Genomic DNA, 27,051 nt, shown 5'->3' with positions numbered 1-27,051 from the left:
TAGAAGTTAGTAGGTAGAGGTGAGGAGGGGCTGATCTGCATACTCATGGGAGTCTGACCAATCCCAGGTAGGAGGCCTGGCTGTGTGGCAGACCAGCCAAAAATGCCTGGTCAGCAGGGGAGTTGGGTGAAAGATGGATTTTTGAGAGGTCCTGCTGTGTGGGAAGGGGCCCCAGAGGAGGGGGTCTGCTTCCAGGTGGAGGCTGGAAGCTAAAGAAAAGCTTAAAGAGGGTGCTCTAGTGCCCTGCAGTCCACTGGGGAAGGATAGCCTACATAAAGGAACCAGCCCAGTGGAAGACCTGAAAGCAGTTCTATCCACAGCTGCAGAACCAGGACAGTGTATGTACCTCTACATCTTCAGGGTCTATAAGGGAGAAGTCTGCTGCATTCAAGTTCTTGGCAAGTCTTCAGGGGACAGTTCATAGCTTACCCAATCCCTTGTCCTGGGATCAGATACCGTAGCCAGGAGGGCTGGTATTTCATTCACTTAGGGGACTAAGAGCTCCTACAAGTTGTGACTTTGCTTTAAAATTCACTCAAGAGGACTCAGATCTCCTGCATGCTGTCACTTTGCTAAAGACTATCATGGAGCTCTGAAGTAAGTGGAGACTCTGATTAGAATCTTAATGTAAGGGGGACTCTAATGGGGACCCTAATGTAAAGAGGGGTTTATTTATATATACAGTAACATTGATTTTTTCCATCTTGTCTCCCCTCTCTTTTTCTTCAATTTAAATAGGGACATGTGCATTCCAGTGTTTTACCGCGTTCCAGTGCAGTTCTGTGCAGGAAATATATATATATATATATGTGTGTGTGTGTACGTGTGTGTATATATATATATGTATTGAAATATATTTCAAAATATATTTCAATAAATATATATATATATATATATATATATATACTGCATCTTGAAATGCGTTTTTATTACAAAATATATGAAAAATAATTTTCTTGTCCAAAATTTTTATTTCAAATATATTTTTCTTCCATATGGGTTAACACAGGGATAGGGATCTTTAATTTTAGTCCTGTGACTGCAATATTTTACATTTCATTGGCTTTCAGTTAAAAAGGTTGGAAGCCGCAAGACACTCATATTTGTCAAGGCAGACTTCCTTCACAGACGTTTTGACTTTATATGCAGCAAAAGCGAATAACAGTAGGTGACCAACTCCACTGAGAGCTCATTCTGCAAATTAGCACACCAGTGTCCCTGTTTGCACACATAACAATTAAAATATGCATGAGAAATACAGGACAGTCATAACAGGGAATTAGAGATCAGAGGCGCCATGAAGGACCATGACCGCACTTTTTAGTCTGAAGTCAGGCAGCAGGCACTTAGAGATAAGAGGACCACTCATTCTCTGTCATGGTGCAGGCCTCTCCGTCTCTCATCTGTGCCAACAAACATTGTGGGATCTATACAAAAGATTGAAGCGCTAATAAGCTAGAAAGAAAAAAATATCTCATTAGAGATTCAGTTTACATAACTTACCGCGAGTGGTATAAACGAGAAAATGAGATTGTAATTGTAGAGAAGACCCCAGACTGGTCCTGCTGATTACCCCAGGCTCTGATCCCTGTGCAGAACAGCCAAGCACAAGGTATTTGCAGCCAGGAACACGGCTATTCTCAGTGAGCAGGCAGTCTGTTTGTGCTTTTTATTGTTTGTAGAACTGGGATAGGGATTTGGGGGAGCCTTGGGATACTCAGAACCAATGAAAACTTAGCTGAAGACACTATCTAGCAAACAGTTCACTAGACGTGTGCAAAACGAAAAAATGCGTTTCCTTTCATTTCGTTTAGAATCGTTTACTTGAATTGACCGAATTAGAAATTTGTAACGGATTCAAAAATATTTCTAACAGATTTGAAAATAGTTCTAACAGATTCGATAATAATCCTAATGTTACAATCCCAAATCCACAGTCCATATGATGATTTTGATGGCATATAGGGTATATGAAGTGTTGCATGACCATACTGGAAATGTCTATTTTTTTCAGCAAAATTTTCACAGTGCCTTTGTTGATCACTACTCATGTCACCATAGCACAGCTCACAATTATTATTTTGTAAAGTATCCTATTCTTTTCTATTCTATTCTTTTATTTTCTATTCTATTCTATTATTTTATATTATATTCTAATGTATTCTATTTGAATTAATTCTATTTGAAATTCTAATTTTAGAAAACAGTTATATTCTATTTTATTATATTCTTTTCTTTTTTTTCTATTCTATTCTTTTCTATTCTACTCTTTGATTTTCTATTCTAATCTTTTGTATCCTATTCTTTTTTTATTCTATTGTTTGATTTTCTATTCTATTCTAATCTATTCTATTCTATGCTAATTGATTTAATTCATTTCTATTCTATTGTTTTTCTATTCTATTATATTCTATTGTTTTCTGTTCTGTTCTAATTGATTCTATTATTTTCTATTCTACTCTTTGATTTTATATTCTAATCTTTTCTATCCTATTCTTTTCTATTCTATTCTTGGATTTTATATTCTAATCTTTGAATTGCTATTCTAATCTATTGTAATTGATTATATTCTTTTCTATTCTATTCCTTTATTTTCTACTGCTATTCTATTTCTATTTTTTTCTATTCTTTGATTTTCTGTTCTATTCTAATTATTTCTATTCTATTCTTTGATTTTTTATTATATGCTAATCTTTATTCTATTCTTTGATTTTTTTATGCTAATCTTTTCTATTCTAGTCTAATTGATTCTGTGCTTTTCTATTTCTTTTCTATTCCTTTATTTTCTATTCCATTTTGTTCAGTTTTACTTTATTATTTTCTATTTTATTATTTTTTTGTATTCTGTTCTATTCTTTTATTTTCTATTTTGTTCTTTTTTGTTCTATTCTATTCATTGCTATTCTATCCCTTTATTTTCTATTCTATTCCTTTATTTTCTATTCTATTTCATTCTATTCTTGTTTTGTCATTCTAATTTGTTTTCAAATTCAACTATGTTTTCAAATTGGAATCGATTTGAATTTCAGACAAATCTTGTTTTGTTATTTCGGATTCGTTTATATTCGTTACTATTGTAATTTAGAATTCAGATACATCTAAATCTCCAAATAACGGAAAATTTGACCGAATTTCAATTTCGAATGTAACAAACCGCACGTGTCTACAGCACAGGATTTTAAGTGTAGAACATGTGAACCATTCAGCACAGGGGGGTCCCACAGCAGAAATAGCCTTGGCCAACAAAATCTGGAACTCTCTCTCCAACAGAAAGAGCACAATAATCTCACTCCAGAATTTCTCTCAGGCCTGTACTCATTGTGCCACTACATACATGGATGCCTCCTTCCAGTATTAGCCAACACTGTACTATGAGCCTTCCTAGACTTTGCTCCAACTGTCCCTGCAGCTTCTTGATGGTTCTTCGGCTCTTCCCTGAGCCAGAATCCCTCAGAATTGTCCTCCAGCTTCTCAAATACCTTGGAAGGTTTAACAGCACTTCCAGGCTGGTTCATTCTCCAGCAGGCAAGGGACCCTGCTATTCCAGGCTCCATTATATACACCTTCCAGCCCACCGCTGATCACTCTCCTGGTCACCTCTTAATCATTATCCATTTAATTTATTTACCAAATGCATTTTTATACTGCTCATCAAAGGCTTTCACTAGTTCACAGGTGAACAAATCAATTCTCCCAGCACCCAGTCGGCATAAACAAGTGCATTGTACATATGTACTGATTAAGTGGGCAACTATGTGGCAAACGAGGTTTAATGTTGATAAATGTAAGGTTCTGCACTTGGGGACTAAGAATATGCATGCATCATACATACTAGGGGGGGTACAACTGAGGGAATCAATGGTGGAGAAGGATCTGGGAGTTCTGGTAGATCACAGGTTTAATAATGGCATGCAATGCCAAGCTGCGGTTTCTAAAGCGAGCAAAATCCTCTCTTGTATTAAAAAAAAGGTATAGACTCCAGAGAGAGAGATATCATATTACCCAGGCACAAATCATTAGTAAGACCTCATCTGGAATATGCAGTTCAGTTTTGGGCACCAATTCACAAAAAGAACATTGGGGAACTGGAGAAAGTGCAGAGAAGGGCAACCAAACTGATAAGAGGCATGGAGGAGCTCAGCTATGAGGAAAGATTAGAGGAACTAAATTTATTCTCTCTTGAGAAGAGGAGATTAAGGGGGGATATGATCACCATGTATAATACATCAGTGGTTCATATAGTGAACTCGGTGTAGAGCTATTCACCCTGAGGTCATCACAGAGGACAAGGGGGCACTCTTTAAGTCTGGAGGAAAAGAAATGTAATCTCCAAACATGGAAAGGTTTCTTCACAGCAAGAGCTGTGAAAATATGGAATAGACTCCCTCAAGAGTTGATTGTGGCCAGCTCAGTGGATTGCTATAAAAAAAGTCCTGGATTCTTTCCTAGATACACAGAATATAACTGGATACTACCATTTATAGGTTAAGTTGATCCAGGGAATATCCGATTGCCTCTCGGGGGATCAGAAAGGATTTTTTTCCCTGCAGGAGCAAATTTGATCATGCTTTGCTGGGTTATTTTTGCCCTCCTCTCAATCAACTGTGGGTGTAGGATTATAACTTTTTTTTTAATGGTGAACTGCATGGACTTTTGTCCTTTTTCAGCCAGACTAACTATTTAACTATATAAAACTTAAAGCTTGTATAGGGAGTTTGGTAACTCCGTATGTACCATGCAAACTTTTGTACCTCAGACTCTCATTGGCTGAGACAGCTGTGGGATCCATTGGCTCCTCTGCTGTCAATCACAGCCAGTGAGCCAATGAGAAGAGAGAGGGGCAGGGCCAAGCCACAGCTGTGTGTGTGAATTGACATGCAGAGCAGTAGCTCAGGAGCGAGCCTGTTTGGACTAGGCAGGAGGAAGGGGCCAGGAGCACCCCCCGTGGGGGACCCAAGAAGAGGAAGATCAGGACTGCTCTGTGCAAAACCACTGAACGGAACAGGTATGACATGTTTGTTATTCTTTTTGTAATTGCCTTTAATATCACTTTAATCGCAACCCATCTCCCGTTATCAGGCATTCTTCAGAACCCTTAATGCCTCCCAGCCTTTGAGAAGCCCCTAGCTTATAGTTGGTCTGAGAAAGGCATAAAATAAACCTATAATATCCTTTCATTGGATAGCACCATTTTTTTATACCTCCAAAAGCACTGCAGGTCCAACAAACAAGGCTCTTCCAATGTAATCAAATAATCACTTCATACGTATTCTGTATTGACTACCCAGTACACCTATCTGTATTCAAAAAACGCTGCATGAATGAGCCACATTCAGTGGGCCTAATATTCTTCTTGTGCATAGCTCTCATACTCTACACCAGGGGTTTCCAAACTTTTTATACAAAGAGCCAGTTTACTGTCCTTCAGGCTTAAGGGGGGCCAGACTCTGGCCATTGGGAGCAAAAAAGGTTCTGATGTCAGTGGGGATAAACAATGCCTCATCGTTGGAGTCAGTGGGAGGAAAAGCTCCCCATTGTTTGTGACAGTGGGAGGAATTGTGCCCCATCCTTGGTATCAGTGGGAGGAATTATGCCTAATGATTGGCGTCATTGGGTCCCATTGTTGGTGTCATTAGGAGGAATTGTGCCCCATCATTGGTGTCAGTGGGAGGAATTGTGCCTTATCATTGGTGTCATTGGTTCTCATTGTTGGTGTCATTAGGAGGAATTGTGCCCCATCATTGGTGTCATTGGGCCCCATCATTGGTGTAATTGGGAGAAATTGTGTGACTTCATTGGTGTCAGTAGGGGGGTAATTATTTTCTATTGTTGGTATTAGTGGATGAAAATAGTGCCCCAAAGGCCAGATAGAACCAAGCAAAGGTCCACATCTGGCCCCTGGGCCACAGTTTCTCTACACAAACAGCTCTAAACTCACTTACATGCTTAACTGAAAATGATACTTGGAGGAATCCCCATGTATAGTCTCGTTTATCTGCATTTATCACTCGGATGTTTATTCATTTGATTGGCCAGAGTATTTTACACTGACATGAATAAACGCCTAAGCGCTAGACTTGTTTACATGAGCTTTTGCCAGGTTTAGCATTTTTTGGCCAAAATGTTCCTCTCCTGAACGCAGAAGAATCGCGGGATGTTTAACTGCCCCTAAACTCTGCGGCTCCTAAACTCTGATAAAAGCCTATGTGTACCTGGTCACATAGGATTTTATCGAGTTGAGTTTAGGGGCTTTGGTAAAAAAAAGTACCAAAAACTCCTAAACTCCTTTAGGAGCAGCAGTGTACATGATGCTTATCCAGTTTTCCTTATGGCCAGTACTATAGTATATGAAATCTATCAAAACCTAACAGAGGATCCACACCGCAAAACTTAAAGTGGAGCTCCAGCCAAAAGGGGAAGTTGCGCTTTAAGGACTGCTCCCCTGCTCCCCATTAAGGATTGGCACCTTTGGGAGGCGAGGGGGGAGTGGGTATCCGAATTTGATAGGTACCCGCTCCCACTTCTGGTCCGATCACCTAGGCGATCTGAAACGGAAGGTGTCCTCCCTCCCTCCCTCCCTGTAGTCTTTTGGGACACATGACAGGTCCCAGAAGACAACAGGACCATTCATGAAGTGCAGAGCTACTCGCGCATGCGCAGTGGGTACCCGGCTGTGAAGCCACGAGCTATCACAGCCGGGTGCCCACACTGAAGATGCCAGCCTCCTAGAATACAGAACGGTCGGTGAATCGGGCTGCGGGGGACACACCACGGGACCGAGGGACAGGTAAGTGGCTGTTTTTGTAGCGGCTGACTTTTATTTTTTGACAGGGTGAGTGGAACTACGCTTTAATAAAAAAAATTGACTATAACATTTAAATTTTTTTATAATCAAAAATATAAATAATTCAGCAATGTTCTGTCTGTGATGAGCCCAGAGACCAACAAGTCAGCTTTCCGAGAGAGGAGAGGTTTGGAGCATGATATGTGGATTCAAATTAGGAAAACTGTCATCCTCCCATCGCAGTTTTGTGTACAGTGACTCGTCTCCAAATGCTATCTCGCCATCTGCAGCGTTCTCATTTACAACCTTTTCAATCCACATTTTATTCATTAGATTTCAGGCGTAAATGAATGTATGTAGTCATTCTGTGGAGAAAAACACCAATTATCTAGTTCTCCGCTCTGCTGCAAATCAGTACAGCTGCCCTTTAAAGGGTAAAGTACAGGTTGGTGTACATGAAAGATATGCAGCGCAAGGGTGATGTCAGGCGGTGCATTTCACAATTTAAAAAAATTAGAAGACAATCTGCTCAATATTTTAAAGTATATCTAAAGCAAAAACTTTCCTTTTCCCTTTTGGATATAATGTAGGAGGGTTACAACTCCATTTTTTTCAGGGAGGGGGGGGGGGCTGTGTCTAATTATGAAGATTTCTATTAACTTCCTGTTCTGTAAACTTAACATGAAGTGCAAGGATATCCGGCCTTCTCAGTTATTGACAGGGAGAGTTGTCCTCATTAGGTTTCCACCCTATTCCTGTTCTGGAGGCAACTCAAAATGTTGGATCTACCCTCACTTTCATTTCCTATGACAGTGGTAATCAGGACAATTACAGAGGGCGAATCTCCCTAAATGGGACAAAGTCAGCAATAAAAACCTGACACTGCTTCTAACCTTTTTAACCAGTTCCTGACTGCGATATAGCCAAAAGACAGCTACAGCGTGGTCGGATAGTTCTGGGAGGGCATCCATGGATTTCCTCCCAGAACCACACCCCCTGCATGCCCCCTGCGGTGCGCACTGTGTGTAATCTGTGATCGCTGTGTCCTTGGAACAGAGCTGATCACATGACTAAGGAATGGGCCAATCACAGCTGGTTTTACCATGTGACCAGTTGTGTCCAATCAAAGGCTAAATAGAAAATGCCGGTTATCGGCAGTCCTCTCCTCATGCTGACAGCGCGTGAGGAGAGGACAGCTCGGAAGCCGCGTTTCGCAGGGGGACATCTACATTGATCATCATTGTCCTGATGATCAGTGTGGCCAATAGTGCCCATCAGTGCCCATGTTTGCGGACAATTAGTGCCCATCAGTTCAATCAGTGACCATCAGAACCCATCAGTTGAATCAGTGCCCATCAGTGCCGCCTATCAGTGCCCATCAGTATCGCTTATCAGTGCCCATCAGTGCCACCTAACAGTGCCCATTAGTGCTGCCTATCAGTGCCCATCAGAGCCACCTAACAGTGCCCATCTGTGTAGCCCATCAGTGCTGCCCATCAGTGCTGCCTATCAGTGCAGCCTCATTAGTGACTCCTCATCAGTGCAGCCTATCAGTGCCCATCAGTGAAGGAGAAAAAATACTTATTTACGAAACTTTATAACAGAAACTAAAACCTCAGTGGTGATTAAATACCAGCAAAAGAAAGCTCTATTTGATAAAAATGTAGTTTGGGTACAGTTTTTCATGACCGTGCAATTGTCATTGAAAGTATGAGATTGATCTGGGCAGGAAGGTGGTAAAAGTGCCTGGTAGGCAAGTGGTTAATTATGGTTGTCATCACTGTATATGTTTTTGATATTTGTATATAGAAAAAAAATGTATGCACTAATTTGTTTATAATTTGATTATTATATTGTTCACTAGCTACACAAATGTATATATTGCAATAACAAAGTGGATACTGAAGAAGCTCTTCTTTGAGCGAAACGAGTCAATTTATATATACTGTGTACTTTGTTTCTTCCAATCGGGAAAACATATCTGTTGTCCAACTTGTAGCCTGTACATTATGCTTTTATTAATTTTTATAAAATATAAAATACATTTTTTATATGGTTTTTGTTTGCACCGTTTTCGAATCCCCATTCTTCCGTGTTTTTCCCCTTCCTCTTATGAGGAGTTGGGGTTATTTCACTCATGGTTCTTTTGGGGATGGTGCTTGTATAATGTTAGTGACAAGGCCCCCCCACCAATTCCTCGTGCTTCTAACCTCTCACAATGTTGTCACATAATCTCTAATCATGCTGGATTGTGTGTAGGCCCCTCTTCTGTTTTGATGGCCACCACCACTGGAACTGATGCAGTGGAATGGGTCTTTGACATACAATGTTGTCACCAGACCCAGAACTGTTGAGTTCTGGTACTTGGTCCAATGGGGTTGCTCCTTCACAGGCCATACCAGTGAGCTTTTTCTGCGACTGAATTTTTGATGCATTTTGGCCAGCAAGGGAGTGTCATCCTTTGGGGATTCTGCTGCTGGTAGGATGTCACCTGGGTTATAACCTGCAGTGGAATTGTTGTCCTGGCTTCAACCAAATGTCTGAAGGGTCTGTGCAGCTAGACAGAAAGTGATTTATTGACCTCACATTATGCCAAGGGAGGCATGCGTCAGAAGGCTCCTGGCTGGGAGGCATGCGTCGGAAGGCTCCCGGCTGGGAGGCAGCTTTGCTTTCTGTTTAGGATCCTACATGGCTCATTTAGACTTGCATTTGAGTGGGGGCAATAAAAACACCTGGTTGACTGCATCATTACCGCCACTCTCCTTATGCTGGAAAGGCAGCAGATGGAAAGGGGGGGGGGGGGGGTTGTCCACATGTTGCTTCATGGCGGTGGCACAAATCATCTCCCTGTCCCATACAGTAGGCATTAAATCAAATGGGGCCACGCTGCCACTTCCCTGCAACTGCATGCAATGCCTGTGGTTGCCGCAGTGCGACATGTATGGTGTTAAAAAAAGGTGACGAGGACGTGACATATTGCTTCCGCAACCCCTATCAAGCACCTCTGAAAAAGGATCCAACCACTGATCACTTTTCAGGGGTGCTGCAATCTTGCCGCACCTCTAAATTTAGTCGCAATGGGGGTTATTTACTAAAACTGGAGAGTGCAAAATCTGGTGCAGCTCTACATAGAAACCAACCAGCTTCCAGGTTTTATTGACAAAGCTGAACTGACCAAACTGAAGTTAGAAGCTGACTGGCTACCCTGCACAGCTGTATCAGATTCTGAGTGCTCCTGTTTTAGTAACCCCCCCCCCCCCCCCAATATGTTAGTAGCTCTCTGTTCAGGATGTGAAAAGGGTTACCAAAGAGTGAAAGGAGAGGCAAAACGTGTGTATAGATACAAAAAACAATTATAAACTCTTTTCCCCCTTTTTTTTTTATAAATGATCACATTCCCTCTGTTCTCAGCTGCATACCAGCTAGGGGAGTAGGGGAAACAGCAGGACACTGATCTTGTGAATGGCTGTGCAGTGGGGCTTGTCAGGACAAGCCTGGTCATTAAAGAAGAGCAGTTCTAGCACAGCAAGAAAAGTGTCCACACTGTGCTCTTATGCTTAGTGTGGTTAATTTTTAAAAGGAAAGCAGAGGGAATGGCAGCAACACCAGGGATTTCACACAAAGGAAGCAATACAGAGAGAAGAGAACAGGATACATTTTCATACAAGTACACGGTACAGCAGGCACATGAAATGTTGGGTTTACATATTCTCTAAATATCCTCCATTCTACGCTCTCATTACCCTTGGAACCGACGCACATTATCATGTTGTGGAATGCATGGTAATATACTTTTACCACACCTAAGAAGCACAGGGCACTGAAACACACATTTGATCCATCTACGTATTGTAGTGCACTGTGTTAAAAAAATATAGTGTGTCTATTTCCATGCATTCACCCCTGGTTCACATATATGCGGCTGTGCGGGCCGCGTTTTGTGCGGGGATGAGAGCCCATTCATTTGAATGGACTCTCCTTCTGAAAACACAGCCTGCACGGGAACCTCGATTCCCAGTACAGTTGCGTTTTCCAGTGCGGGTGGTGTTAGAACTAATGGCACCCGCCCGCAGGTCCGCATTCCTCTGTGCGGGTGGTGCGGTTGCATGGATTTTCGTGAGGGTCCACAGCAGCACCACCCGCACAGATGTGAACCTAGCCTTAAAGCATGCTGGCCACCCATTGAAAATGAAAGGGCTGCCTTAACGCAGTGCGCCTCAATGCATGGCAACATGTTGCATTAACATACATGTACCATTGTGAATGGGACCTAAAACTCAAGGCGAGATGAAATCACAAGTGCAAACAGTGCTTTCCGCCTGTCATAACCCCCACCTTTTTTTATTTATTTAAACAAACAAGATTTATTTTACCCGTTTGACATTTTAGAGGTTCACTTCTCAGTTCCCCTCAGCTGGTCTGTGAATGTTCTCAAGTATTTATCACATATAATTTTTATTTGCTGACCTGCTTGTATTTCCTGCTTATTTCCCAGCGGAGCAAGCGTGCTGGCTTATCATAAATGCACTTTGTAAATACGGCACATTCTATAGGTTGGTTAGATTGAAGGAATTAGGTGGTGCAGGAACAGGAAAAATAAAATATATCTACTGATGCTGTGTAATACCATGTGTTCATAAAGGGGAACTATAGTTTGATTTTACATACATGTGAAAGACATTTCCTTACATATAAAAGAAAAAAACTTTTTTTTTTATGTACTAAAATAGTGCTGTCAATTTACGCAGCACTTTACATATATATATATTGTACATTCACATCAGTCCCTAACCCTCAGGGGTGTACAATCTAAAGTTCCTAACTCACATTCATACATACACATACTAGGGTCAATTTAGACAGGAGCCAATTAACCTACCAGCATGTCTTTTGGAGTGTGGGAGGAAACCCACACAGGCACAGGGAGAACATACAAGCTCCAGGCAGGTGGTGCCGTGGTTGAGATTCGAACCAATGACCCTAGTACTGCCAAGCGGAAGTGCTAACCATTTAGCCACTGTGCTGCCCTGCATAGAGTTTGGTAAAAACCCCTTTTTTGTTTATTTTTTGCTAGGGGAGATCTTCCCTCACTTCCTGCTTGAAAGACAGCAGCAAGCAAGTGGAAATCCTCACTTAGTTTTTACTGGTGTGCCCATTGGATGATTTCCCTGTTCTGTTGCATGTTAAAACGGAACTAAACCCTCCTCTCCTTTTCAGCCAAGGAAGCTGCCATCTTAGCCTCTGTTTGATCTGCAGTTGCAATGGTGCTGCACGTGATCAGTTATGACACCGGCCATTTGATGACATCACAGTTTGGTTGAGAGCACAAGCAAATGTGACTGGTTAGCATCTCCAAAATGCAACTGTTTTTGTAAACCATTCAATTGATGGGTTTAGTTCCAGTTTAAATATGTTGATGTCGTCCTCTCCTGCCTCCAGAGCCTCCCTTATGGTCAGTGAAAATGATAGGTAGCATCACTGATCAATAGGGAGGATCAGGAGGGGGCAAAGCCAAGCTCAACTACAACGAGAAAAATCAAGCTTTGTGCAGGACTTCAGCTGCCTACTACTTATCATTCAGATGCCGTTTTCATAGAAGAGAACTAGTACAGGCGTACCTCGGTTTACGAATGCCTCGGTTTGATGTAATTTTCAGTTTATGAATGAAAATCCATTGAAAATAATGCCTCGGTTTATGAATATTTTTCACAATATGAAGGATGTTTCCCCAGGATGCATTGCGCCTGGGAGGTTTATAGCGCTGGCCCCGTGCCTTTAAAGTGCACTTTATAAAGAATTTTGAACAGATAAGACTTTTTTTTTTACTTTTTTCTGACCTCCGGAACGGGTTAATTGGTTTTCAATACATTCCTATGGGAAACCACGTTACGGTTTACAAATTTTTCGCAATACGAAACGTCTCGGAGTACACATTAAATTCGTAAACCAAAGTACGCCTGTATATGCCTTCTTTGAATTGCCCAGATTTTACAGGTTTCTCTCACCATAATTATAAAAAAAAAAAAAAAAACACCCTGAAAAGGAGGCAACTCTTCTTTCCACTTTTTTGAGAACACAGAAGACGTTTAGATATATTCCATCACAAATGGACACCAACATCCCCTTAATGACAAACAAAGGAATCAATCATATATAGGACTTTGAGGGTGCCTAGATTTGTATACAACATGCACCTCTGTATATTGTAAATGTATTTTGCTTTTTAAAAAAGAAAAAAAATCGACCACTTGCCTTTTGGAAGATTTGCCTCCTCTCCCGACCAGGCCATTTTTTGCGATACGGCGCTGAGTTACTTCCTCTTAAGAGTTAGACCTCTTCAGAAACCTCATACAGAAATCAAGGGACCTTTGCTGCAGCATGCAGTCAGCGAACAGGCTTTTTAAAGAGAACCAACTGAAGTCCTTCATCCAAATTAATTTGTCTTGAATTAATAAAATTAAAAATATCCATGTCCTACCGTATATAACACACTCCCTAGTGAAGCAACTGAAGTCCTTGCACACCTTTTGTTCTGCTATACCTGGCATGTATTTGTCCAATTTACACATATTATGAGCTTTAAAAGAGAAGCATGGCTTTGTTTTTTTGGTAAATCATACTTTCCTAGGCTGGCTCTAAGGGTGAGAACTCAGCGATCACATGACCGCTGATCACTGAATTCTCACAGCCACTGTGAGCAGAGAGCCAGGTGCCACTTTAAAGTCGGGATCTTTCCCCAGCCTGGACCGACTGAGTGACGTCAGCTGAAAACAGGTCATGGGAGGGCAGAACGAACTGCACTCTGGTGATCCACAGAAGTACTGCCAAAAGAGCTTTGGCGGGGTGTATCCTAGCAATTGCACCGTTAGGACACATTGCAAAGTAGCTCTACACTACTTTGTAGCTGACTGCTGGCCATACTCGCTGTAGGACTTCATGCCAAAGGCTGGGAAACATTCTGGGCACCCTCCCTGTACACCCGCGGCAGACCTCACAATATACTTTCAGCTCACCAGTCCTGCATCTCGGCCACTGGCTGAATCCAAGATGGCGCCGACCCATAGACAGGCTGATAGCACCAGCGGGATTGCTACCATCGCTGACAAAGGGCTTAATACAGGTGAGGCTCCCGCACTCTGCACAGAAGCGATGCATGCTCTGCTGACACTCCCAGTATTTTCTAACCTGATGAGCCCAGGGTACCACAGGTTTTAGAGTTAATGGGGACATATTGACCCTATCAAGTAATGAGCTTAGGTACGAGCAACTTCAATTGCTGCATGCACTCTTTCCGATCACTCTCCGATCTGCATGGACATTGCTCTGGGGTGAACTCATGTAAATTATGGTAGTGGAAAATAAATGAATCCCTGCTACAAGACACAACTAAATTTTTATTAGAAAAGGAGATTAGGGCCTTTCAAACTCATGCTGCTACTTCTTCAAACCGGTGGCGGTATGGGAGACGCACAAATGCATCATCCGAGGTATACTTATCTCTCAGGGAACCCATCTTAAAAGGGACCGTACGAGTCAAATGCACTCTCTGGTGGGTGAAATCAGACAGTTGGAAGCTCTACATAAGAAATCACTGGCTGCTTCCACCTTCGCTGAACTCCAAATAGCAAGGGATGGGCTAAAAAAGCTAAGGTACATTTAGCCATAGTACGGAACAAATTTTATGAATGGGGCAAAAAGCCCGGCAGGCTCTTGGCAAACTCACTAAACGAATTGAGAGCTTGCTCTTATGTTCCAAGTATCTCCTCGGATAGAGGTCATCTAACACATACTACTAGCAAAATAGCGAGGTGTTTTCGTGATTTGTATGAAGATATTTTACAATTCCTCCCCCTCAACACACCCTGCTGCCCTACAAGAGCGAAGAGCCCAAATAATCCACTTTTTGCAGAAGGCAAGGCTTCCACGCCCCTTGGAGGATGAAAGTCTATCTTTGTGCTAACCAATTACAGTGGAGGAATAGCAAATGGCTCTAAAAGACACCAAACACCACAAGGCACCTGTCCCAGAAGGGTTTTCTCTCACTTATTAGAGAAAATTTTCACACCTATTCACTAAACCAGTCGCAGATGGCTTTACTCTATTTTTGAAGGGGAATCCCTACCAGTGGACACCCTTTGGACCAACATCACAGTTATCCCGAAGGAGTGGAAGGACCCGACACAGTGCAGCAACTAATGCCCCCTCTCTTTATTAAATGTGGACTTAAAGCTGTTCACAAGAATGTTGGCTATGCGATTATTATACAGGATTTATATAGCGTCAACAGTTTGCACAGCGCCTATTATTTATTGTACCTTGTACATAAATGCGTCCATCAGGACCAAGTGAGCTTATGTCCCACATAGGGAAGTGAAACATAATACCACATCAACGCAGTCTATTGGGCACATCAGAAGGCTGTACCGACTATGTTGCTCTCAGCTAATGCCAAAAAGGCATTTGACCACGTTGATTGGACCTTTATGACTACAGTTCATACTCAGCTAGGGGTGAGCGCCAGCTTCCTTAAGTGGATATTCACTATTTATTCAAAACCAAAGTCTATGATTAAAATAAATGGTTCCTTTTCTGAATCCTTTGAGTTGCACAATGGTACAAAGCAAAGATGCCCCCTATCGCCGTTAATTTTCATTTGTTTTTCTTTCTTTTCCATATCTATTGAAAAGTCCATGTTATACAGGATTTAATTATAACAGAGGCCTCTTAGCTAAGAAGAGCTAAACTGTCAATGTCTTGATGACCCTTATCTCTGATGGTCTATCTGTTGTGAATTTATTTTTAAGTGGATTTTGCTCCTAGCCTAGGCTACTTGTTGTTTTGGGAGCCTGCGAGCCCCATTACCTCCTGTATGACATGCAAAATTGATAAAGAATTAATCAAAATAATAACATGGGAACTGCCAATTATTAGTCTCCTACATTAATGCTTCATTACTGGATGAATCAATGACCTAGAACAAGCAAGTCAGAAGCCCTTCGGCTGGCTATACATTATTCAATTCTCTTGAGATTTATGCTTTAGATTTACCAAAAACCATATAATGGGAGGTCAAACCCAAACAACACTTTCAGTTGTGTCCAATTAGGCGGGCCCTTACACTACACAGTTGAAGGTAAATCTAAAGGAAATTAGACAGAAAATTGTAGTGTATGGCCAGCCTTACTTGCGCCAAATTTCTTTCTGGTCAGCATGTAGCAAACCAAGGATTAGTAAGAGCATGGAGTTAGCACCTGTAAAGGAAAGTCAGCAATGACAGTTTTTATGTGCTATCCTAATAGATCTCCTGTAATTTCACAGCAATAGCTAATATTTTCCTCCAGACTAAAAGTTGTAAGTCATCTATAAGTCAACACAATGAAACTCTAAGGTATAATAAAAGTCTACTTGTGTTTCAGCAAACTGCTATCTGCATGCATCTAGAATCTTGGACTTCATTAGCATGATCACCACCAGTCACTTTAAATAAATAATAACCTCTCTTAGAATTCCGTGGGTTAACTCCACCACAAAGAGTCATCCTCACACAAAGCTGATGAAGCATAAAACAAGTCGCACATTTAAGAAGGCGATTTAATATTTATGTTGAAAATTTCCCAGCTGAATTAATAGAGCTCCCATTAATTATAATAATTACTGAATGCCTTTCTTTTTTTTTCTAAAGTACATTGCTGAAATCGAAAGAGTTGCCTGTAAATTAGTATTTAGTAAAAGTTACAGTTGAATTAATAATTCATACCAGGGTGGATACAATTGTGTGCCGTGTCATCCATGTGTAATATAATAGAATGGGGGACCATAAAGCTGGGAGATCAGGAAATTATTGTTATGGACACATGATCAAAATTCCAAAAAGAAAGATCTTTTTCCCTGTAGGTCAGTGCGCATGGTGGCGTCTCGGACACAAAACTGAAACCATAACTGAAAGACATTTTGTTAGCTCTGAGTATTATAAACAATTGACAGTGCTTAAAACAGGGGACGTTCCGCTTTAAGGACTGCTCCCCTGCTGCCCATTAAGGATTGGCATCTTTGGGGGGCGGGGATGGGAGCGGGTACCCAAATTTGACAGGTACCCGCTCCCACTTTTGGTCCGATCGCCTAGCAGGTGTCCTCTCTCCCTGTAGTCTTTTGGGACACGTGACAGGTCCCAGAATACTACAGGACCATTCATGAAGTGCAACGCTACTTGTGCGTGCGCAGTGGGTACCCAGCTGTGAAGCCGCAAGCTATCACAGTCGGGTGCCCACACTGAAGATGCCAGCCTTCTGGAATACAGGACGGCCGGTGAAACAGGCTGCAGGGGACACACCATGGGACCGAGGGACAGGTAAGTGGCTGTTTTTTAAAAGTCAGCAGCTACAGTTTTTGTTATCTGCTGACTTTTATTTTTTGACAGCGTGAATGGAACTCTGCTTTAAGCAAAATATTTGGTTGCACCTTTTTTTCTGGATGGGTTACCATAATAATGGTAATAGTACATGTCTGGGACAATGCAAAACAATTACTGAGAGACATGGCAGGAACGCTGTCACCCTATAATGGAAATGTCTGAAGAAGGGCCCTTATGGCAGGACAAACCAGTAATGTTTGATTTAAAAATACTGAAAATTACAGTAACATGTTCAAGCTTATAGGAGATTTTAAAGTGGAATTCCAGTAAAACAAGTCAAAACCCTTTTTCTTTTTTTGGTTAAATAAACTTTTGCATTATGCACTTTTTGGATTGCTAATTGCCTGATTAGAAACAACCATCTAAGTGCAGACTTTCAGCAACCCTCCTGTCTGTGACTGGCAACGCTTGCCATTAGCTGCAGAGTGTGCCTGGTCAGACACTTCCTAGTAGTGTTGTCCACTCTCCCCGGTTGGCCAGCCCTGCCCGTTCTCCCCATCCAGCCCCATGTCATCTATATCTTACCACCCACCAGGCCCGCTGGCCACAGAGCAGAAGGCACTTGTCACTTCCAGAAGGGATTGAGCTAGCTCTGAATGTACATGCCCAGTGGTTGTCGTTTAATTCCGAAGGCAGGGGCTTGCGGTTACGTGACAGGGAAGAAATTGTCCCAAACAAAAGTAGAAAATGTATTTTTTTTATTTTGGGACATAGCAATCAATTTTCTTTACCAATTATTGCTTGGAACTGTTTAGGATTACATTGGTTTACAACCACTTTGATAACTGTGTTTACATCTACATTTAAACACATATGCAAAAAAAAATGCTAAAATTTACACTGAGTGTAAATAGGAAAAACATTGTATAGCTATTCATCCATCAATGCTGCTGCTATATTTGATCTGTGCAAAATCAAATGTTCTTCTTCCTCTACAGGTTAAATGTTATTCTTTCATAAAAAATAAGAGTGGATTGGGAAAATACAGCATTATGACCACTAGATCAAGCCAAGGATCCTAGGAATTAAGTATCAATAAGCAGACTACAGCAGTCTGTTTAAAGTGAGAAAGTCAGCACTCCCATTATGATGTGTATTTAACATCCCCAAACTGAGGCCAAAGGTTGCTACAAATACTTCAGGAAAATAAGCAAACAGAAAAACACACATATACTGTATAGTGCATATGCATGAGCTGTTTTACCTGCAAAAAAGGTTTTATAATGGTATTCGGCCAGCTTTTTGACACGTTCCTCTGCCAGATGGCACATGTAATGATGACCCCTTGTTCTAAAATGCAGTTAAAGCCCACTTTTCTTTTAATGTCCCCCAGGCGAAAAAAAAAAAAAAAAAAAAGATCGCTCACGCATCAATATCCACTTTCATTCAGAAGTTTTTCCCAACAGTTCATCAGTTGTCATCACCACAGGCTTCTCCTCCTCACCTTTTTTCCTGGCTGCGCTGACTTTATTGCACCAGTACATGGTAAATGAAGGACGTTGTGTTGACATCCATATGGAGGGCAGGGCCATGACTCCATGCATTCAAAATAGTACCCAGTCTGCCAGCTTAAGTGATGCTGGGTATCAACACAGTGCCCTTCCCTAATAATGTAATGGACCATCCAACCAGGAGAAGAGATGAGGAAGAGGACAGTGCAAAGTCACGTGACCAACTTGAAGACATCAGGATAGGTAAGTTTAAATTGAGAATGGACAAATGAGTAGCAGCAGTAGACTGATGAAGTCCTCACTCTGCCCTCTCCTGCTGTAAAAAAAATGTTCTCAGATGCTATTGATGCCTATAGGCAGCACCAAGACAAAGGGTGGGCAGGAGGGGTGGCTGCCATGGGCACAATGGGATAGGGGCACCTTCCTTCTGTTAAAGGCTGATAGGAGTAGTGATTTTGAAAAGCGAGTGACTGCTAGGATCCCACAAGCTTGCAGATCATGAATGGTTATGGGCAGGAGTGCAGCTTGGCATCTTTGCCCTGGGCACTGAATGACATTGCCCCAACACTACCGGTAGGTTATTATAATAGCCAGGAAATGCCAGTTTTCAGAAGTTGTTTAGCAATGGCAGATTCCACATTTCTTCTAGGAAAGGTTTTCTTTAGGCAGTGTGATAAAAAACCTTTACATCACTGCACACAAACATAATTGTACATTGATTCATCACATTGCATAGTTTGTAAATCTGACTAATATAACATAAATGATCACATATACAAGGGAATCCTCTGCTTTTTAATGTCATAATTGTCTTCAAATCAGTCAATCCTTAAGTAAATGAGAATGACAAGTCACGCATTGCTGATTTCTAATACCGTCCCAAATAGCCTTACATAAGAGGATCTGACATTGTCATAAAATGTTTATATATATTGCTTCCAAGATGTTGAATGAAGAGCTTGCTGTATGGCATAAATGACTAAAAAAAAAAGTTGGAGGAGAATGTAAGTCTCTAAGACTCCATGGATTCTGCTGCCGATGGACTGGTCTCTGCCGCTGTGGTGGATGAAGAGCTGGATATATTGGTCACCATCAGTCGCTCTCTGCTTGCAAATGCTTCTTTCACTAAACCAGAAAAATATACACCAATTTATACATAGTTTTATTTAGTATAGAGTTTGTAATTCTTTTTGTGATAAAAATAAATTGCATGTTCCTTTTTATGCTTGTCTGATTTATTACCTTGAAATCATTCAAATAGTAAATAATCTGAAAGTGCAATCTCTATTCAGCCTTCTTTAGATCTATTAGACCTATCAAACCTACGTAGTAAAAACCCTATCTAATTAAACTGCATGAATGCAACGTGTAAGTGTGCATGAAGATATGCTGTGTTAAGGCAGCCCATTCACAAAAGTGTGCAGCGCTTCATTTGCTTTGAATTTTGAAACAAGCAAAGCCCCATTTATTTTCTTGACAGTTAAAAAAGAAAAATGCCAGGAGGAAAACTGGGTAACTTGGCCTGTAAAAGTCATTATGCAGAAAACACTGCATGGGATACTGCAGATTCCACACCAATGGCTGCATTTTATAATTTACTTATTAATATACTGCGGTGTCCAGTGGACAGCGATATTCACACTGTGTTTTACATCACAACCTATGACACTCAATTTCAGCAAAAGTAGGAACATTTGAAAATGACTAAATGGGGACTTTCTTTGAAATAAAATTGCACTTTGGAAACAGTTATTAGGTTGTGTACTCACCGGCAGCAATACTGCTAATGTCCCACACTCTCAGCCCATCCTTCTGGCCTCCAAAAGCATAGTGAAAGGGAAGGTCAGGGCAGCAGGCCGTGCAGAATAATACACCCTAATGAAGAAGAAAGGGTAACTTTAGAACAAACTCTTAAAGTGGTTGTAAACCTATACATACAATATACCCAGTGAAGTGACTGGCCTCTAATGAGACAAAGAACTTAAATCCTCCTACATAAGTTGTACCTGTTAATTTCCAGTATTTTGTCCTGAACATCCGTGAAAACTCAGAGATGAAAATTTTTTTTTAACAGACTCACAAAGCAGGGGGCGGGGAGGTGTAGTTACACACTGTAAATGAACCCTGCAAGCTGATTGGAGGGAAGGGACACACCTAGAGTTGAGGCTGTCAATCACAAGCTGTGTGCTGGAGCTCCCTCTCCTGTCGCCCTGTTTCTCTTGGTGTCTAGAAAACTTGCCAAAAGTGACTCATGCTGACAGCAGAGGAACAAGACAGCAGAAAAAACTCAGACTCATGCTTTAGAAAGAGGCAAGTAAACACTATATAAATATGTGTTTTGTTCATGTCTGAAGTTTACCACCACTTTAAAGCTTCACTTGTTGTTGGTACTCTGAAGTCTCCATCACCACAGGTGGGTATATAGTGTCAAAAGAGACTGAGACTGCTTCGGAATCAACAGATCTGGAAGATGCCTGGATGGCAGCCCACCTGATAGTGAATTGGGGGGCACCAGTTTTGGTAAACCCCGATAGGATCAGGTGGTTGAACTTGAGATCTTGTCATTTTGCCCATTTCAGACATTGAGAATCTTATTAGCCCACCCACTAACTCACTGCAAGGTAGAAAAACACAACATGCTACCCTATACACAGAAGCATCAGGTATTTTGTGGTGGCTCTGATGCTGCAATTTAATGGTGGAGTCAGGCATAGGTGAGTATAAGTGGATCAGGGAATGGGCCTGAATGGGTCAAAGTCTCTTTAAATAAGAACAAGCATTATAACAAGGACAATGCCATCACTCAATGGCTACACCAGTGTCCCTAGCTCCTGACCACACTATAGATCTTGAAGGCTCTTGCCATGTAGATATTCCAAGTAGCTCAAATTTTTGTTCCAATACTGGACGCTGTTATTAGAATATAAACTATTTTAGCTGCTGAGCAAACCAACTAACAGCTCATCTGCTTGAAGTAGAACTGAATTCACTAACACACCCACTGCAGACATCGTGTTGTCATTTGCACACAGAAAGCCAGGAGTAAAAGGACCAGAAAAATGTCACCAGGAGGCGGATGCATAGCTGTACCAGTTCAGCCTATCACTTACCATTTTCATATTCCTGGAATGAACTAAGCTTGGTTTGTCCAGCAAAACATCCCATATCTTCACATGTCTGTCTGCAGAGGAGGTTACTAGGCACCCCTTAACTTGACTGCTTAATTCCAGACCTTGATAAACAACAAAAAGAAAAAAAAAAACGTTCTGATCAAGGCACAATATGTTTTAATGTATGTAAGTTAATACAGTTTGGCAATACAAGCATATGTACACTTGTCGCAACTGCAAATCATCTGTAAAATAGTGTTCCCCCCTCGAAACATGAGAAAACTAAATATTTGAAAAGTGATAATAGCCTTTCTCTGCCTCTTTGTATAAACCTGTTATAAGCTGGCCACAGACAGGTCCAAATTTGATGGGTTTAGCAGGGACTGCTCAAATTTCAGCTTGTGTGTGGCTATCCCTGATTGACTTCTGTTGAATAGACAAGTTGGAAAACTTCTATCCAACAGTGGCTGCAACCGATGATATTTTGGCAGCAGTCCTACTGTCAGAATACAATATCCTGACGGGGGATTTATCCATCTGACTTGTGTGGATGGAGGAATCTTTATGGACAACCAAAGAGGGATGCACTTTAACAGTGACCGGCTGTTAAGATTTTCTTGGCGAAGACAATGCCACTTCAATAATTCTTTTTAATAAACACATAACTGCATTCATGGGGTTTTTTTTTTTAAATATCTTCCCGAATGTAGCTAAAGTTCAGCCTTAGAGTGGATTCTCACATGTGTAATGCGGATTGAAGCTCAGGTTTCACATATAATTGATACAGTAGTTGTTCAGCGGTTCATGTCAGGTTTAGATCAAGTTCAGGATAGGATTAGCTCAGGATTTTGTGCTGTTCACACATGTGGTTTAGAAACGGTTCCCACAGAAGTCAATAGCCTGTAATCCGCACCTGAACCGGACCGTACTTCTCAGAAATCATACAGGACTCTTTTTCAAACCGCACTGAATCTGCACCACCGGTGCACCAAACATATGTGAACAAGCACCATAGGAAGCAATGTTATTTCACCACATATTCACCGCGGTTCAAACCGCATCAATCTGCATACATGTGAACCGGCACTTAAAGTCCTGTGGTCTATGGACCAAGTGTTTAGACAACGACACAGGGAGAGATTTACTTAAACTGGAGCACTCAGAATCTGGTGCATCTGTGCGTGGTAGCCAATCAGTTTCTAACTTCAGCTTGTTCAATTAAGCCTTGATAATAAAACCTGGAAGTTGATTGGTTTCTATGCAGAGCTGCACCAGATTAGTTAACCACCCCCAATGTGAAACATGCCAAAGTAATGGCAACACAGTATGAGCAATACAAAAGCAATGGTGCCTCCTACCAGGCAAAATAGTCTTTTTACACCTTACAATTTTAACAAGGTTCCTTTATAAAACTCTGCTCAGTACCTCACCGCTTCTTATTTGTCTGATATCTCTTTTTCCTGCTGTGCTGCTTACCAATGCTTATTTACAGCTCTGCCTAGATTTTCCTTAATTTGAACAATTTCTCTACTTCCCCTTTATACTCTTTGCTGTTTCACTCACATTACTTTTTTGTTTGCTTCTAAAAAGCTCTAATGATATTTATTTTAATAATTGCTCCCTGACTGTGATGACTCTATCCCCTTGGGAAGATTAGAGGTTTGTGTGAGTCAATACTGAAAATTAATGCTTAACCCCTTCACGCCTAAAGGATAAAACAAACCTTAATGCCTAAGCACAAATTTACAACGTTGTAATGTGTTAGTAAAATTGTCCATATCGTCACAACTACTTTGTACATCCAGGTGAATTATACCGCGTTTTTATTCAGGACAAATTGGGCTTTCATTTGGTGGTAAATGGTAATGGATATCTCCTGATGTGTTTATTATCAAAGGAATACTGGCCCAGAATAGTAAAAAAAAAATAATTTATTGAAATTTAGCTGTGTGTTTCTTGTTACTACCATAACCTACTAAAGAAAAACCCAAAATACATTTTCCAGCTCTTGACGATCGCAGCAATACCATATATGTGTATGTTATTTGTTGTTTGTACCCGTAGTACTGCCCAGAAACAATAGTGCGCATTTTGTTTTTTTTTTTGTTTTTTTTTTACCTAAAACACACTGACACTAACACCAATACCAATTAAAAGAAAAAAAATTACCTTTGACCCTGACCTGTTAACCTTGACCCAAACACTTACCCTGGCACTGAACTAGATCAAACCTTGATTTAGGTATTTTTTCTTTATTTTTTAAATATTTATCTTTTCTTTCTTTTTTTTTTTTTTTAACAAATATTTTTTTCCCCTCTATGCTAGGAGTTAGAGAGATGTAATGTATCTCTCTTTTTCTCCATTCAGAGAAAGAGAAAAAAGACAAGGGGCCGGGCTGTACAGTGACTGATCACTGTGATCACCAATAAGAGGTTATCACAGCGATCATGTAACCTGGAATCGGGAGTCCTGCATCCTGAATGTTAGAATGGGACTCGGGACTCTCAGTGTCTGTGTGCTGGGAGCTTGCTGTGCAGTGCACTCCCAGCACAAACACAGGTACGCAAATATGTGGCCCCACGGAAAAAAGCCCAGTTCTGTGAGGCCACATATTTGTGTGACGTCGGCGTCAAGCGGTTACAGTAGAACTATAAGGCAAAACTTTTTTTTCATTTTGGACAGAGTAAGGGATGGTACTAACCCATCAGATTTTCTTTTTTGTGATCCATGTCCCATTGGGGAGATTTATCTTTACTACCTGTCCCATATCCAAAACAGGAAGTGAGAGGAAATTCCTGCAATCAGGGGAATCACTTGGGGGCCCCCAAGGAAGAGGGTAATAAGTCGAATTCAGGTACTTACACTTCTTGAATAAAAGAAAAAACACACATACACTATTTTGCCCAAAGTATTGGGACTCCTTCCTTTACATGCACCTGAACTTTAATGGCATCCCAGTCTTAGTCCGTTGGGTTCAATACTGAGTTGGCCCACCATTTGCAGCTATAACAGCTTCAACTCTTCTGGGAAGGATGTCCATAAGGTTTAGGAGTGTGTCTATGGGAATGTTTGACCATTCTTCCAGAAGTGTATTTGTGTGGTCAGGCACTGACGTCGGACGAGAAGGCCTGGCTCGCAGTCTCAACTCCAATTCATCCCAAAGGTGTTCTACCATGTTGAGGTCAGGACTCTGTGCAGGCCAGTCAAGTTCCTCCACCCCAAACTCACTCATGCATGTCTTTATGGACCTTGCTTTGTGCACTGGTGCACAGTCATGTTGGAACAGGAAGGGGCCATCCTAAAACTGTTCCCACAAAGTTGGAGGCATGAAATTGTCCAAAATGTCTTGGTATGCTGACACCTTAAGATTTCCCTTCACTGAAACTAAGGGCCAAGCCCCACCCCTGAAAAACAACCCCACACCATAATCCCCCCTCCTCCAAATTTTACACTTGGCACAATGCAGTCAGGCAAATATCGTTCTCCTAGCAACTGCCAAAGCCAGACACGTCCATCGGATTGCCAGACAGCGAAGCGTGATTCATCACTCCAGAGAACACGTCTCTGGAGTGGCGGCGTGCTTTACACCATTGCATTCAATGCATTGCAGTTGGTGATGTAAGGCTTAGATGCAGCTGCTCAGCCATGGAAACCCATTTCATGAAGCTCTCTACACACTGTTGTTGTGCTAATCTAAAGGACAGATGAAGTTTAGAAGCCTTTAGCTATTGACTCTGCAGACAATTGGCAACTTCTGTGCACTGTGCGCTTCAGCATGCGCTGACTCCACTCTTTTATTTTATGTGGCCTACCACTTGGTGGCTGAGTTGCTGTTGTTCCCAGTTGCTTCCACTTTGTTATCATACCACTAATAGTTGAGCGTGGAATATTTAGTAGCAAGGAAATATCACAGATGCACTTATTGCACAGGTGGCAACCTATCACGGTACCACGCTTGGAGTCACTGAGCTCCTGAGAGCGACCCATTCTTTCACAAATGTTTGTAGAAGCAGTCTGCATGCCTAAGTGCTTGATTTTATACAACTGTGGCCATAGAGGTGATTGGAACACCTGAATCCAATGATTTGGACAGGTGTCCCAATACTTTTGGCAATATTGTGTATATAATTACATAAATATTTAATGATGCATTAAAGCAGTAGTAAAGGTGAAAAAAACCCCTGCAAGATAAAGGCATAATGTGCTAGTATGCATCGCATACTAACGAAGCCGTTCAGCACTGCGTTGTTGCTGCTACACCCCGTCTACCTTCCAGGTTTGCAGCCTATGGCTGCTTGAATTATTATTATTATACAGTATTTATATAGCGCCAAAGGGAATGCTCAGTGCTGTACAGTAGCAAGGGGGACAGAACATGAGACAAGACAGTAACAATACACTACAGGAGGGGTTCGAGGGCCCTGCTCTTTCGAGCTTACAATCTAGGAGAATGGCCAAGTCTTGACGACGTCATTCCCACGCATGTGCATGGGAGTCACTGTCGCAGCAGAGCTCTGAAGTAACAGCACTGGTATGCAGCTTCTTCAGAACGCATGCACCAGTGATGTCACCGGCTGCTGCTTCATAGAATGTCTCCTAAGCAGTGCACGTTTAGAAGATATTCATTTAACCTGCAGGTAAGCTTTATTATAAGCTTACCTGTAGGGTAAAATAAAAATACAGTTTACTACCACTTTAAAGAATACAAAACGTCTTTCATTTATGTGTTGTATAACTGTCTGGAATTTGGCTTTAATTTGTTGAAAAATGCATAGGTGTTAATAGGACCCATTTCATTATGAAGAGGTTCAATGGGGATTGGCTAAACTTTTATGCACATGGCCCAATTAAAACTTCTGAAAAGATGGCCAACTCCTTGTGGAGTTTCAAAAGGCCAAAACCAGTAAAAAAAAACAAAAAAAAAAAAAAACAGCAAAGCATGGCTGAAGTATACAGTAAATGAGATCCAGGCCCACGTGGTGTGCTCAGATTTACAGCGGTATTGAGGTAACAGGTGCACTTACAAAGCCAAAACAGAAGTACAGTTGTGTTCAAAATAATAGCAGTCAGACATCACTAACCTGATCAATCACTGTTTTTGGTAGAAATGATATTTCTACATGGCAAATAATTTACTAGCAGTTGTAGTAGAGTAATAGAAATCCAACAGACCCAACAGTCATGACATGCATGCTGCTGATTCTGTGTAATTGAATCACTAATTGAAAGGGGCATGTTCAAAATAATAGCAGTGTGGAGTTCTATTAGTGAGGTCATTCATTCGTTGAAAAACAG

The 27,051-nt window shown here is 41.3% G+C and overlaps 1 protein-coding gene across 1 annotated transcript in view; it reads right to left on the bottom strand.

Moving 5' to 3' along the window:
* Nucleotides 1–19,420: 19,420 nt before the first annotated feature.
* LOC149467792 (periodic tryptophan protein 1 homolog) overlaps nucleotides 19,421–27,051 on the bottom strand; it is an 88,132-nt gene continuing 80,501 nt past the window's right edge. Inside the window, exons 13-15 of the mRNA XM_089671213.1 lie at nucleotides 21,757–21,878; nucleotides 20,416–20,521; nucleotides 19,421–19,771 (exon numbers count right to left, since the gene is read on the bottom strand). Of these exons, the coding sequence (XP_089527339.1) occupies nucleotides 19,659–19,771; nucleotides 20,416–20,521; nucleotides 21,757–21,878 (341 nt within the window). The 3' untranslated portion in view covers nucleotides 19,421–19,658. The remainder of the gene's footprint in view (nucleotides 19,772–20,415; nucleotides 20,522–21,756; nucleotides 21,879–27,051) is intronic.

This window comes from Staurois parvus, unplaced genomic scaffold (genome assembly GCF_062004578.1).
Source record: "Staurois parvus isolate SC_StPar_1 unplaced genomic scaffold, SC_StPar_1.0 ptg000101l, whole genome shotgun sequence".
NCBI lineage: Eukaryota > Metazoa > Chordata > Amphibia > Anura > Ranidae > Staurois > Staurois parvus.
The sequence above is the reverse complement of the archived record's forward strand: the minus strand, read 5'-3'. Positions and strand labels throughout refer to the sequence as shown.